Here is a 16,420-nt window from a genome sequence, read left to right as displayed (position 1 = left end):
AGGCTTCAATGGAGAAATTGATTTGATGGCGAGCTACCCTGGAACGAACTGGAAACAGTTGGCTAAGATTCACCCCTTCACCCACCCCACTGTTAGCAGGCCTCACAGCCTCATCCCTTCCCCACTGGTGTGCTAGGACTTGCTTGGACTTGCTTGGACTTGCTTACTTTAGTTGGATTGGATTGATTCATCTTGGTTGGATTTATTTTGTCTAGTTTATGGACTTGTCTATTGAATGAATCATTTTACCACCACTGGCAACAGTGGAACCACGCTCACCTGTATTTACTGCTAAACTGACCATAACCCTGTTGATGTTGAGTGTTAAAAGTGAAGCTAAAGTTATAGGTGAATGTTGATTTATTCTTAATCTGATTTTCTGTTAATGTTTTGGTTTATTATTTTGATCACTGTTTTGACTTGATGTATTCAAGTATTTTTCATTGATTTTTTTTTTAAAATACATTACCGGTAATCTAATTTGATTCTTGTGTTCATTAATTTTCACACAGCTCCCAGAGCCGGACCTTACATAGCCTAGCCCTTAGCAAGCATTACAAGTGCTACAAATGTCTAGAAGAAAAATACAGCATCCAAGAATATAAAGTATCGTGATCACCTTAAAGTAGGTTTCCGAATGTCAGGATCAATTTGAGAGTAGTTACTGTGTAGATTTCTGCGGCCATATGTGCTATGCATGTACTGTATGTACTGTGTGTGTGTGTGTGTGTGTGCACACATTCCTCAATGTGTATTGTATTGTATCCGTTCGTGCAGCAGCTGTCTTTCATGATCACGTCACTAAACAAACACATACTCACACGGCATCAATACAAACAGTATAATACTTTAACTTCCTCTTCCTCTATCAAACTCCCACTGACCCCCTCTTTTACCCTCCGCCATACACACACACATGTAGACGTACAAACACAGACGCACATACACATGCACAGTGGCAGCTGTTTGGAACGTGCAACAGAGAGAAAAAGACCCACCCACGAGGTGAGCCGGAGGTTAGCTCTCCTTCAGGCATTTACTGTCAACGACGAACACACACGCACATCGACACACACCAACACACACAGACACACGCAGCCTGCAGTCTCATTTCTTTTGCTTGTATATCTTTAATATTTATACTAGGAATTTCATCATGTCCATATATCCATGGACACACACACACACATTCATTCCTCCTTAGATTCTATTTAAAGGTTAGTGGAGAAGAGAGTTAAGGGAGTGTATATTAACTGTAAACACACACATTGTGGTCCATCCATTATGGGTGCTGCCCTCAGAACTAAAAGAGTCCACACCACAGTTAAACTAATATTTATTCCAGCTAAGAGATTATTTGCTCAACTCTCTCTGCCTCTTTTCTTTCATGTCAGTGCTCTGTATGAGAATACATTCTGTGCTTGACTATAAATCACCCCCATAGATCTACACCTCTGTCTCTCCCTCACTCTATTAATATTTGAAGCTTGAATTGCGTGCGGTGATGTGTATGTACGTATGCGTTACCTGAGAACACCTGCGTGCTGTGCTGCAGTATCTGACATCTGAAGGCCTGCCAGGCCCTCGTCAGCTGGCTGAGGAAACCCCGTACATCCGTGAGCTCGCTGCCAGAGGAGTGGAGCACGGAGAGAGTAGCTCGTAGGGCCTGCTGCTGCCGTGCACACACACCTCTGACACACACAAACACACACAAAATAACAGATTGAGAATAGCTGAAATATATGGGGGGGAAAAACAACAATTTGCAGGAAAGCCTTTCATTTTTTCCCCTCAATAAATTGACAGTGTTTAATCGCTGACTCATCATCCAAACATCTAATGGGAGCTGTCAGCACAAAGGTTAGGACAACACTGTTAATGGTGCAAATGTTATTAAAGTGAAGTGTGTGTGAATGAGACAACATAAGCCTTCAAAGGTGTGGCTCAGAAAGACTGTAGTTGGAATCCCAAGATGAAGGGGAAATTCTTCCTCTCCCTCCTTCACGAATACTTTGATGACGGCTCCTAATCTCTAATTGCTCCAGTGGAGTTCATCAGTGTGCAAGAGTGCGAATACGTGCAACAAACAGTGTACTGTATGTTGTGTGACAACATTCCCTGGATAAATCTTTATTTCTTTTTTCAAATTAAGCTCCTCTTTCATTACAAAGACTCAGCTATTGATGAATACTTTCTGTTTTATTGTCCGAACTTTGAAAATCACACAGTTTGTGCAGTACTTCACTAGCTAACAATACCTGATCTTACAATTAATTCTGTGACATTTAAGTCAACATGTGAAACTGTGCAGACACAGAGTTCCTACAAGAAGTCTGAATCATGCTGTGTTTGCTCTTGATTTTTCTCCCCCGTTTTTGCCAGATTGTGAGAGGTGGAAATAGCAACCATTTTTGACAATCAGGCTTTAACAGCACAGTTTTGTTAGTGGTGAAGTTAAAATCGTCCTGCCTCTTCAAGGGCCGTGGATGTTAACGGCATGTTCACCCTACATTTCTAGTTTGCCATCAATTAGGCTTTGTCTAGGTCCTACATCCATTTCAAAGATATGCGGGCCAGGATAATCTGCCTGATAGTTCTGTGTGTGGGACATGGAGATGCAATTGGGGGGCATTATTGTTGCACCTTTAAGCCAGCAGTGTTGGCAGCAACAGAGTTGAATCAACAGCTTTGAAAGGGAAAGGTGGCATGGTAAAACACACAACATTGACGCTGTTGTTCTATGTGACACATCTGAGTGCAATTCTGCATGCATTGGAGTGGCATTACACAGACTTATTTGGTTCAGTCTGAATGAGCAAAGACGAACGACGACAGCAAAATAAAGGGCTTCTCAACTGCACTGTAGTGCCATCTCTGTGTAAAAGGTGCTCATCTGTTAGCCCTGTTGTTCACTTGTGACTAGGCCAGTGTGCCCCCCACATCAGGTGCACTGTTAGTAAGTACAGCAAATGCTGGAACAGAAATCAGTGCCTCCATACTCTCAAATGCTGTCCTGTAGATTGACTGTCAGGTATTCACATTCCTAAATGTAGTGAATGCATTGTAGGATAAACTAAGTTTCGATATATAAAACATCCATCCATCCATCCTCTATACACCGCTTCATCCTCACTAGGGTCGCTGGAGCCTATCCCAGCTGACTCGGGCGAAGGCAGGGGACACCCCGGACAGGTCGCCAGTCTGTCGCAGGGCTACATATACAGACAAACAATCACACTCACATTCACACCCACGGGCAATTTAGAGTAATCAATTAACCTCAGCATATTTTTAGACTGTGGGAGGAAGCCGGAGTACCCGGAGAAAACCCACGCATGCACAGGGAGAACATGCAAACTCCATGCAGAAAGATCCCAGGCCCACCCCGGGATTTGAACCAGGGATGTTCTTGCTGCAAGGCGAAAGTACTAACCACTACCCCACTGTGCAGCCCAATATAAAACATAATTAAGAAATTAATAGAGAGACAAAAAAGGTAGTACAAACAAATTCAAAGTTGAATACAAGAGATGGAAGGCAACTGAGGACTGATGTAACCACAATGTCCTTAAAAAAGGGTCCATGTTCTACAGCACTTTCCCTTTTCCTCCCTCACTCTCAAAGAAATATGTTCAGATGAAAAGCACTTTGAGCAACATGAAAGATCATTAGCTCACACTTACACACATAGGTGCACACACATGCACACACACTCAATCAAGTCACAAACCAACGCAAGGCGTGGAAAACTAGAGCACTGGAATAGAACATTCTGTTATTCCGAGAACACTTTTGAAGGAATGTGTGGGTGAGAGCGCACTGAACAGTTACCTGTTTTCTTATACGCACATATAGGTGGAGTAGTGGTTAGCACTTTCGCCTTGCAGCAAGAAGATCCTGGTTCGAATCCCGGGGTGGGCCTGGGATCTTTCTGCATGGAGTTTGCATGTTCTCCCTGTGCATGCGTGGGTTTTCTCTGGGCACTCCGGCTTCCTCCCACAGTCCAAAAATATGCTGAGGTTAATTGACTATTCTAAATTGCCCGTAGGAGTGAATGTGAGTGTGAGTGTTCGTCTGTATATGTAGACTTGTGACAGACTGGCGACCTGTCCAGGGTGTCCCCTGCCTTCGCCCGAGTCAGCTGGGATAGGCCCCAGCAGCCCCGCGACCCTAGTGAGGATGAAGCGGTGTATAGAGGATGGATGGACACATATAGGTGGGAACACACAGGCATACATTTATCTGGAGGGTGAGGACACACATGGTGACACACACAGGTATACATTGACACACGTGGACAAAATTGTTGGTACCCCTCAGTTAAAGAAGGAAAAACCCACAATTCTCACTGAAATCACTTGAAATGCACAAAAGTAACAATAAATAAAAATGTATTGAAAATTAAATAATCAAAATCAGCCATCACTTTTGAATTGTTGATTAACATAATTATTTAAAAAAACAAACTAATGAAATAGGGCTGGACAAAAATGATGGTACCCATAACTTAATATTTTGTTGCACAACCTTTTGAGGCAATCACTGCAATTAAACGATTTCTGTATTTGTCAATGAGCGTTCTGCAGCTGTCAACAGGTATTTTGGCCCACTCCTCATGAGCAAACAGCTCCAGTTGTCTCAGGTTTGATGGGTGTCTTCTCCAAATGCCATGTTTCAGCTCCTTCCACATATGTTCAATGGGATTCAGATCTGGGCTCATAGAAGGCCACTTTAGAATAGTCCAACGCTTTTCTCTCAGCCATTCTTGGGTGTTTTTGGCTGTGTGTTTTGGATCGTTGTCCTGTTGGAAGACCCATGACCTGCGACTGAGACCAAGCTTTCTGACACTGGGCAGCACATTTCTCTCCAGAATGCCTTGATAGTCTTCAGATTTCATCGTACCTTGCACACTTTCAAGACACCCTGTGCCAGATGCAGCAAAGCAGCCCCAAAACATTACTGAGCCTCCTCCATGTTTCACCGTAGGGACAGTGTTCTTTTCTTCGTATGCTTGCTTTTTGAGTCTATGAACATAGAGTTGATGTGCCTTACCAAAAAGCTCCAGTTTGGTCTCATCTGTCCAAAGGACATTCTCCCAGAAGCTTTGTGGCTTGTCAACATGCATTTTTGCAAATTCCAGTCTGGCTTTTTTATGAGTTTTTTTCAGCAGTGGTGTCCTCCTTGGTCGTCTCCCATGAAGTCCACTTTGGCTCAAACAACGACGAATGGTGCGATCTGACACTGATGTACCTTGGCCTTGGAGTTCACCTTTAATTTCTTTGGAGGTTGCTCTGGGCTCTTTGGATACAATTCCAACGATCCGTCTCTTCAATTTGTCATCAATTTTCCTCTTGCGGCCACGTCCAGGGAGGTTGGCTACTGTCCCGTGGGTCTTGAACTTCTGAATAATATGAGCCACTGTTGTCACAGGAACTTCAAGCTGTTTAGAGATGGTCTTATAGCCTTTACCTTTAAGATGTTTGTCTATCATTTTTTTTCGGATGTCCTGGGACAATTCTCTCCTTCGCTTTCTGTTGTCCATGTTCAGTGTGGTACACACCTTTTCACCAAACAGCAGGGTGACTACTTGTCTCCCTTTAAATAGGCAGACTGACTGATTATGAGTTTGGAAACACCTGTGATGTCAATTAAATGACACACCTGAGTTAATCATGTCACTCTGGTCAAATAGTTTTCAATCTTTTATAGAGGTACCATCATTTTTGTCCAGGCCTATTTCATTAGTTTGTTTTTTTAAATAATTATGTTAATCAACAATTCAAAAGTGATGGCTGATTTTGATTATTTAATTTTCAATAAATTTTTATTTATTGTTACTTTTGTGAGTTTCAAGTGATTTCAGTGAGAATTGTGGGTTTTTCCTTCTTTAACTGAGGGGTACCAACAATTTTGTTCACGTGTGTATCTGTATACTTACAGACAAATGTCATGAACACTTCTCAGTCTTGCATGCAAAATATTGTGGCTGTTTTTGAGAGGTCCACAGGGTTGAGTGGTTGTTGTTTTTCTCATTCAAGGTTTTTGGCTTAAGGTGATCAAAAATGAAGAGAGTCTCAGACGAGACGAGACGGGATGAGAGGGCAGACTTTGAGCTGGTTTGCAGTGCCTGAGAGTGTGTATGTGTGCGTGCAGAGTGGAGGAGAGCATGGGCACTGCTTGTCACGAGAGCCAGTTTTATAATGTCAGATGACATAAATCATAAGGCTGACAGCACCAAATGGAGGAACAGATATGAGCCAGATCTGTCATCGGTGATAAGGTTAAGATAGTGAAAACCAGAGACAGAGACTGCATGCCTTTGCTCACCCGATGGTTTACTCATTTAGCAGCTTTCAATGTCAGAAGCCTGATTAAAAATCACTTTTCCCCTCCTGACATCTGCTCTCTCCCACTATCTTCACCTCCACTTCTCCCCACTGCCATTAACTGCTCATATCTTTTCCAAGCTGTCTCCTTGTTTCCAGGAATTAACCAGTAGGTCAGCCGAATTAACTTTCTCTCTTCTGTTTTTCCGCTCTCTCTTTTATTGTCTTCTGTCTATCATCTCACACAGTTGTTTCCCATCTGCCTTGGCCTTCCTGTATCTGGTCAAAGAGCGGACAGCCAAACAGGCTAATGGAGACCAATGCTTTATTTTTTTCCATCTTTTACTTTTGTGTTGTTTTGTTTGTGCTGCTTTGGCAGGAAGGAAACGGAAACACCAATTCCAAGCTGTTTTTAGTTTATTTACAAAACCTTTAACACATTACTTTACTCCTGGTCTATCATTGTATTTATTTTTTCTTTACTCTATTTAATTCTTTCCTTACCTAAGAATTTCACCTTGCTGCTTCTCTTTTTCTAGAACCATCTCTGTTTCTTCCTCCATGGCAGCTGCTATCTCCAGCCTGTCAAGGAAGAAGAAGAGGAGAAAGACAGAACAGTGAGTGTGAAGAGTGTTGGGCAATGTCCATTCATTCGAGGGTATGAGTCAAATGTATTGCCACTGAACTCCCATGGGGGTAAAATGAGCTTATAGACGTTGCAACTTTAATGATATAGAGGAGGGGATGATCGTGATGAAATGGAATTAGATGAAAAATTAAAAATGCCCCTCAGTAGTAATTGATCTAAAGAGATTGGCTTCCCTTTCTGTCTCTTTGAATCTTGTTCTAGATATGAAAAATTGAATTGAATATGAAGAGTATTAGCAAAACATGAGGGTCACATTTTAATTTCAGGTAAAAAATAGTAATAACTTGAATTGGAAAAGAAAAAAAACAACATTGCTGTGAAAGTTCTAAAAAGCCTGACAGTATCTTGAAAGTACGGGCATAATAACAGACCCGCGATACCTGCACTTGCAATGTTGAGCACCTTTGCAGTGGTCCCCATCTGTTGAAAATAAATACCTAGTTTGCTGCACCCCACCAGTCCATGCATCTATAATCTGGTTTTGTGTCCAACAATAATGTGCACACACATGAGGAAGTTAACGGCTATGACATGTGATTGATTACTCACTAACAAGCCTAGTGTAGGTATGGGGACAAATCCACTCCCTTTCAGTGTAATTTTCCATTCAATTCAATTTTATTTCTATACCGCTAATTCACAACATATGTCATCTCACAGTGCAAAACATAGGAAGGTACAGACCTTATGAATTTTAAACAAAGAACAGAGATCCATACACTCCAAAGTTACCTTTGGATTCACTATGAACAAGCGGTCAACAATGGTAGAAAGGAATCCAAAAATAAGCATGTGCTTTCCAGACAGGAGCGATCAAATCTGACAGGTTCCAGCAATCAACCACAAATATAACTAGTGAGACCGTGCGACCCGGACACCAGAAACAACACATTCTGTTCTTTTCTAAAACACCACAAACGAACACTGACAGCCAGACAGAGAGAAGAATAAACATAATAAGCTGTAAGAGTTACGCAGAGCAGACTAGACAAATAGAGACTAAAACCAGACGGATAATAATCATGAAGTTTAATCAAAAAGTGTAATTAGAATGACATGTAATGATCCTGGCAGGGGATTTTCTGCTCACTGGCAGCACTTTAGACGCAAGCATGAGGTAAGCTGTTCAGAGGTCCAAGTATCTGGTAAGACGAAAGGCAAGATTTTCTTCAATTACAGACCAACACCGCCTTTGTTTATGGAAAGTAACTTGTGCTGTGTATGCTAGAGCATTCTGTGGAATACATGTTTTATGAGTAGTATGGTAATATAACACCTTCCCCTATTTTCTGATTTTTACAGGTCACTACAAATCTGTGGGTGTGGTAATGGTGAAGTAGTTGTGTTACTGATATCAACTTTGGGCCTTGCCTTGTGAAAGCCAGCTGGCAAACAAATCTCATCTGCTTTATTTGGACAACCTGTGGATTACACACAGTGGGGGGAAAAACTGCAGTACAAACAAGAAGGCTCTAAAACATCATATTTATCATTACACCACATCAATAATTCTTGCTTGTGTTGTACGTCGCTTTGGACAAAAGCGTCTGCTAAATGAAATTGTAGAATTGTAGAAATAAGAAAAAGATTCACAAAGGGCACAAATAATTGCTGAGTGACAGAAATATTAACTGTTATGTGTGTAGGAATATAAACTAGATTAAATAATCTAAAATGCTACATATATAAAATACGTTCAAAGATATAACTATAATCAGATACATGCTTGCTGCAGGATGGAGGGATGACGCAATCAAGCAGAAGTCAGATATGGAGATTTCAGGTTACCAATGGTAAATAAAGTGGTGTTTCTTATGTAGCTCTACTGAATCAACACAGGAATATAATAGGCATCATATAGAAAACATTGAATTATTCTTTCATGTTTGAGGAAATGCAGGCAAGCCAACATAGTGACCAATGTGACAGTGTCGGAGAAATGTTGCCAAGGTACTGATGCTCTTTTTGTTGTCCTTTTGATGTGCAGACACTCATATTGTTTTGTGTGAATGCTGACAGATTTCTGCGGTGAGGACTTTAATGATCCAACATCATATTAATAGGCTAACTACATACAATCAATAATTTCTATAGCCAACAGCTATTGTCAGCCAACAGCATATTTGCCTTTATAGACACTAAAACTAGTGCCAAGCATATGCAATAAAGGCCCAGACACCCACTACAAAACATATATGCTGAAAAAACTGGTCAGCAGGAAGAGGAGCTCCTTAGCTTACCTGAAAATGTCCAAAAGAAAAAAGTGTGTGCCTTAACAAGAAAAGGACCAAGGCTAGACATACAACAATCCCCAGCAATCAAATAAAGCATACATTTTTACTGCTGCTTGAGCAATATTTGGTCTGTGTCAAGGCCAGGTTATGTTCAATATGTCTGATGCCACGCTAACTGTCAGATAGAGAGCAGGCAATCCATATAGGAACCACAGAGTCTTGTGCTGCTCATCAGGGTGAACTAACAACTCCTGTCCTGTTGCCATGTTATAAGGACACGCAAACTCATTTTTATAGCAACACACTACTTTCTGCAGTACAACACTGTTCAAATAATTCTCTTGAGGGTATGGTGGCATGTTGTGTTCCAACACTATTTTTGTGCAAACAGAGGGGGCTGTAAGTAATCAAGATAAGCTGGGACACCTGCAGGATTTGGTAGCACCAAAATTCAAGACTTGATCAACCTTCATTGCTGCAGAACAGCTTTAAGTTAATCCATTCCTTGTTCCCTGAAAAGGCCTTTTCGCATAATTCTGAAATGTATATTATTTTTCAGCTTTGTGTAATCTTACCCTTTTTTTTAACCTCTGACAGTTCACCATTTATCTTTGTACCATTTCAAGCTATTCATTGGACCTGAACTACTTGAATTTAAAAAAAAAGAAAACTGGAAAAATTGGGGCGCTCTAAAATTTTTGACCGGTAGTGTAGATACTTGAAAAAAAGGTAAATTCTCTCTCTCTCTGTGTGTGATACACTCTCTCAGCAAGAATTGTATTTACAGTAGGGACGCTGAGAGCCATGTGGGGTGAGAATGGGATGAGCAAGTATGCGTGTTTCTAGTAATCCTGTGTCTGCATGTGTATGAATAGGAGGCCATGTTTGAGTCTGGGTGCGTGTTTACAAGTAAATAAGTAAGCATGTGACTATGGCTTAGCTGATGTACAGTAGACTATGTGGTCCTGTCTGGTTTTGTGTGTGTGTGTGTGTGCAGCGCCGTGAGAGTTAGACTTTCCCATGTGCATTTTAGCCTGTGTTTGTATGTTTGCCACTCTCTGACCAAGTCTGTGATCCTGTGTGTGTGTGTGAAATGGGTGTATTTGTGCGTGCATGCCATTGCTTTTCAAGTGATGGCAGCCCAGACTCCCACTGTTCACCCATCTGTCCCCACCAGTCCCAAAGCGAGAACAGAAAGAACTCTGCCTCGAGAGGGGTGTGTGTGTTTGCGTGAAAACACACACAAATACACACACACACACACACAGACACACCCCTCTCATGTGTGTGTGTTTTGTATACGAATTCGTGTGTACTTTGTGTGCGTGAGCCCGAGCTCCTGTTCCCAGGGCAGTGGCTGTCAGTGGAATAACTAGGTAGTGCTGTGCCAGTAAGTGCGTGCCAGATTAGAGTACCCCCTACCAGCAGCCCAAATCAACTGCCTCATCAGGACATGTCATACACACTCACACACACACACACACTTACACCAGACAAACAGTCAGGCACACACATCAACAACACTGATCCCAGCCACAGTGTTATCGTGACCTACCAAGTCAAATGTTTTCTGTTTTTGGGTGTGTATGCGTCACAGAGTTTACAAGTTTTGTGCCGCTTCATATTTTCAGAGGATGGAGCTTGAAGGTCAACATTACAAAGCCAAACTTAACATCCCCCTGGAGGCTTATTTTCAACCACTGACTGTGTACAAAATGTTCTGTCATTATGTCTGTTTATCCTAGCTGTGGTGCCAGGCTAAAACTGGGTGAAAAGAGTGATTGTGATGAACTTGACTTTAAGGCCAGGCTTTATCATGTTTTTAAGGGAGAGCTGGGGGGAGGGTGGTCATTATTATTGATGGCTTCATAACAAACAGCCAAAAACAATTTGGTGTAATTCCCTGTCTAGCCACAAGAGACAATCAAATGAGAGTTGGACCGTTTCAAAAAGCTGCCCAGCATTGCCGGCTGAAGGCCTTTTAACTGCGGTCAGTGTGAATTTGACATAGAGGCATTAACTTAATAATCGAGCATGTCAGTTTAATGTGGTCGCATATTTTTGTGTGTGCTTGTGCTGGTATTTTCTGTCATCATTGGAAGTGACATAAAAGCTTCCCCATATCAAAGTGTCATCTGTTCCCCCACTGTGTGTGCACGCATGTGTGTGAGTTAAAAGACAGTTTTGATCAGCAGCCTGGCAGGACATTCAAAGCTGAAAGCCATTCTACTTTGACCAAAAAGGAGCACAAACAGAATGTAATACACCTACACCCAAAGAAATACGCATTAACATGCACAAAGTCCTCTGCAAGTACTGCTTTCAAATGTTTCTGAAACTAAAAAGCTAAAAGCACATTTTGGACTTGTCAACAGCTGGTTAAATATTACAAAGACAATATTTTAATAATCCATTTTAATCATTTACTGATAATGTCTCTGTGTGTAGTGTGTGTATGGCATGACACCTGTCTGTATATATTTTGTTTTTTCAGGTTATCTGGTAACCATGTCTGGGATGCCATAACAATGATAGCAATCATCAAAACAACACACACAGACACAAGAACACACACACACACACAAAGCATAGACACTGATATCATTTTATAGCTAGCAAAATTAACCCAAAGGATGAAATGTCTTTGTCTTCCAGCTTCATTTCAAATTCTGAAAAGCCATGTGTATGTCTGTGTTTCATTTGTACGTGTGGGTTGCTATGCTACTGCTTCAACATGTTATTGTTGATTACCACACAAACTCTGCCATATTGTGTGTGTCAGAGAGAGACAGAGAGAAACACACACACACACACACACACACACACACACACACACACCCTAATACCGTTGTTTATGTTTGTCTTGTTGTCATGAGCCCCACAGTGAAGCAACTATTACAGCCAAGCAGAGGCCTTCTGTCAGGGACAGTTCTCCTTCAATGCAAATAACATATGCACAACACAGACACAGTAGTGTGTGTGTGTGTGTGTGTGTGTGTGTGTGTGTGTGTGTGTGTGTGTGTGTGTGTGTGTGTGTGTGTGTGTGTGTGTGTGTGTGTGTGTGTTTGTGTGTGTGTGTTTGTGTGTGTGTGTTTGTGTGTAAGTGTGAGAGAGAGAGTCAGTCTGTTTGATGTGGTAATGTGAACTTGAAGTTGGATCTGGGCTGCTACCTTACATGCAGGCTGCTTAACTCTGTAGATACAAGACTTGGCATATTACCTAACAAATATGCACACACACACAAACAGAGAGGGATTGAGTGTATAGTCATTTGTGTATTGTTTCTGTGGTTGCCAGTGGAAACCAGAAATTGAAATAAAACCGCATGAGTACATAACTAATTTGCAGCGAAGTACTTCCTTGTTACAAATGGATGCTTTTCTATTTGTCATCTATCATTTGTCTCTCCTTCACTCCCCCTCTCCCACCTGCAAGTTGTCTTATCACTGTTACGATCCAGCCCCAGGTGTGTGCATGTGGGTGTACGCATGTGCTCTCACACATTTTTATGATTCATTCTTAATAACTGCCAAGTCCAATTTTTGTAACTCTGTGCAAGAGTGATTATCCCATCCACTGCAGGTGTATACAAATGTGTGCATGCGCGTGCACTCTTGCACAAAGGCCAAACACATGACACACACAGTCAGGTACAGGCCCATACAGCCTCACACCAAAACACACTGTTTGGATCAAGAACAAGACAAGCCAGCCAAGAGGAAGCAAGCAGAGCATATTAAATTCCCAGACACTTCTCTCAAAGCCATAAGCATGCGCACAAGTTAGATGATATGTTTCAACCTGTCTTGAGTAAAGAAGCGCTGTCTGTCCAGATCAATTTTTCACACAAAGGAAGAAGTTTAACACCTTTTATCCTCCCTCAAGAACTCTATGCCTATTTTTTTTAACCTCCAATATGGAGATCATCTTTTCTCACCCTCTCAGATGGACTTGGTGACAAGAGTTAAAAATTAATTTATATTCAATCAGAGTGTATCAAGCCTCAAGAGTCTGACCTGGCTTTGTAGCCCTCCGCACAAACAACTTCACAACAGATTGGACACTGCTTGGTTTTGGAAACCTGGTGTGGGATGGAAATGTAACTTTTTGTCATGTTAAACTGTTTACACATTGTTGTTTGCATAGGAATCTGGCACCATCAGTGATTTTTATCTAAACTTCAACAAATACAATAATTAGCCTTGTATCTCCTTGAAAATTTTCCAAAACTGAGAGTAAAAATCTTAATGTAGCTTGTTGAGAGTGGTGCTGCTGGTGTCCTGCCAAAAACTAACAGAGCAGAACACAATAGATCCTTGACAAACATTTTTTTCTTTCTGAACCAAAAATCAGTGGACCTTGTTGGAGTTACTATGTCCCACACTCTGGCCACCGCTTAAAAGAGGGTTTAAAGTCCTACTATTTTCTGCTGTCCTTAATATTGCATTTATCGCTTTTATGCTTTTATTTTTTGCTTCTTGTCAACATTTCTTCCACATTTATACACATATTCATACCTTTATTCAGCCTTTTGTTTTCAGATTCCATTTAATTATTTGCAACACACTTTCAAACTGGGGCTGCACAGTGGTAGCCTAGCCATGCTAGATCCCATGTTTCTGACGGCACAAGGGTCTAGGGAAGCTCGACAGGGAGGGAGGCGGGCTAAAAGGTTGTCTATCAAATCCCTCTGCAGCAATTGGGTAGGTATAACAACCAATCAACGCAACGAATAGACTGACGTGGTTCCGAGAGCACCGGCGGATTGTGTGGCTAAGTCCCATTAGCTTCCCAACCAGTGGAGCCGCAGTGCCAACTGGTATATTAAGGATTTGCCATATCCCGTCGGCATAAGTCCAAATACGTCTTTCTTCTCAATGAAACACTTAAGTGCCGTCCTTTGTTTATCTTTCAAGTTGAATTTTAGCTTCAAATCTTTAAGGGCTGTGGCCAAAGCCGAGTCGAAAGATAACTGTTTATTGTGCGCTGGTTGTTTCTGTCAGAATCGTCACGCCTCTGTCGTCACTTCGTTATGCCCGCCTTCTGACTCTACACTTCATGGTGATTGGTCCGGCCAGTTTTAGGAGAATCCAGCCTCGAGCCTTATGGAGGGTAACTGGACCCTCCTGGCAGAGAATTAAATTCGTTGCCGTGGGTTGTCTAGCGCGGCTAGGCTAGCACTGTGGTGTAGTGGTTTGCACTTTGGCTTTGCAGCAAGAAGATCCCCGGTTCAAATCCCGGCCTGGGTCTGGGATCTTTCTGCATGGAGTTTGCATGTTCTCCCTGTGCATGCGTGGATTTTCTCCGGGCACTCTGGCTTCCTCCCACAGTCCAAAAATATGCTGAGGTTAATTAATTATTCTAACTTGTCCATAGGTGTGAATGCGAGTGTGATTGTCTGTATATGTAGCCCTGTGACAGACTGGCGACCTGTCCAGGGTGTCCCCTGCCTTTGCCCGAGTCAGCTGGGATAGACTCCAGCACCCCACGACCCTAATGAGGATAAAGCGCTGTATAGAGAATGGATGGATGGACTTTCAAACTGCCTTGTGTAACAGTTGTGCTGATCCACTTGCATGAGTATTGAGCTGATGAGCTGTAAATATTAATATGATAAGCATCAGTGTTTAACTGAGAGCTTCTTTTTAATTTTATTAGATGTGATCGGCTACAGCAGATCAGGTGCCACTCTGCATTTCTTGTTGAAGTACAAAAATACAAAAACATGTTGGGCTGAGTAGAGACACCAGTTTGTAAAGCTCACCAAACTTATCTTGTCCAAGAATCTGAAATGAATAGTGTAGATCACACCCAGCTGAAAGTGAATTTAATAGTCACACTGTGACTGTTTGAAAGAGCTTCTGCAACATTCACATCATGTGGAAGGAAAGTTGGAATATTTTCTACTATCAGAACACTCAAGGTGCCAAATGCAAGTGTTACTGTTAATGAGTGTCAGTTACACCCTGAACACATGACGATTTGTTGATGAGCAGGAGGTTAAAAATAGGTAGTGTCTACAGATACGGACCGTACCCGTAGCCTGTGGCCTACGGATACGGCACTTTACCTTATCATAAATATTAATGAGACGTACATGAATATTAATGAGCCGGCTGATGAACGCGCTTTGTGATTGGCTGGTAATCCGACGAACATAAATATTAATGAGCCGGCTTGGTAATCCGAGTGATGAAGGCGCTTCCGTGATTCGAGGTGAATCTGCGTGCCGAGTCTGTCATGTCAGTCATCTGCTGTTCTCTTTTCTATCATGCATAATGTCTTATAAATATCATTATCTGACTTTTTCACGGACAGCGATTTGGGGGTTGAAATCAGCACTACTATTAAAAATAGCAGAACTTTTTATTCACGTGACCCTGTTCTAATAAAGCACAAACAGCAAACAAAAGAAATGGCGGAACTAACAGCCAGCAAACGAAAAGTATTTTTTTTACCTTCAAAGTAGCGACAGACTATTACATATTAACAACCTAAACAAAACCCTGACGTATTTCTACGTCTGGCAACACAGACACTGCACGTCAGTCACTTTAATGTTAGCGGACTCTGTTGAATGGCTAAGTTACATAACCACAAACAAATCTCACAATATCACAGTAAATCGAGTTTGTGGGTTTTTTTAATTCATGCCGAATTAAAGAGCTGCTCCTCACCATTCACGAGTGTTTGTTTCATATTCGACATCCTTAACTTTATCTTGTAAATTAGCGTCTGAACTTAAATGGGAACATTTGCAATGGAGTTCGTCAGCCGCTTCCACCACTGAACGCGGTAAACTAATTAATAGGAACTGGACTTCAAACAATTTAGACACGGCGTCTAAAAGCGTAAAACTGCAATGTCTAAAGTGTGAGAGGAGACGGTGTATTTTTGGTTAAATTATACAATGTTCGCCGTCAAAGTCATTCATATAAACGCCTGTAATGTGCAGCAAATAGTAGTTAACCGGCGCCAGCTCTTCAGTGACCTTAACGGGTCCGTACCTCTAGTACAGATGCTACGGGTACGGGTCCGTACCTGTAGCATCAACCTTAAAAATACTTTACAATTAACAGTTGCGTTGCATTATTATCTCAATAAGGACAATGTGAAACATCCTTCATCACTAAGGTGAATATTATGGACCTTTCAGAAAAACGTTTCCACCTCAGGTCACTCTAATATGACGTGAAAAAGCATGGTCTGTT

General features: G+C 41.7%; 1 protein-coding gene across 1 annotated transcript in view; it reads right to left on the bottom strand.

The window, feature by feature from the left end:
* Positions 1-16,420, bottom strand: part of lekr1 (leucine, glutamate and lysine rich 1) — a 98,938-nt gene that overhangs the window by 53,465 nt on the left and 29,053 nt on the right. Inside the window, exons 4-5 of the mRNA XM_051957853.1 lie at positions 6,831-6,908; positions 1,528-1,691 (exon numbers count right to left, since the gene is read on the bottom strand). Of these exons, the coding sequence (XP_051813813.1) occupies positions 1,528-1,691; positions 6,831-6,908 (242 nt within the window). The remainder of the gene's footprint in view (positions 1-1,527; positions 1,692-6,830; positions 6,909-16,420) is intronic.

The sequence above is a fragment of the Acanthochromis polyacanthus genome, chromosome 13 (genome assembly GCF_021347895.1).
Source record: "Acanthochromis polyacanthus isolate Apoly-LR-REF ecotype Palm Island chromosome 13, KAUST_Apoly_ChrSc, whole genome shotgun sequence".
Taxonomy (NCBI): domain Eukaryota; kingdom Metazoa; phylum Chordata; class Actinopteri; family Pomacentridae; genus Acanthochromis; species Acanthochromis polyacanthus.
Note: the sequence above shows the minus strand (reverse complement) of the source record. Positions and strands in the feature narration are given on the sequence as shown.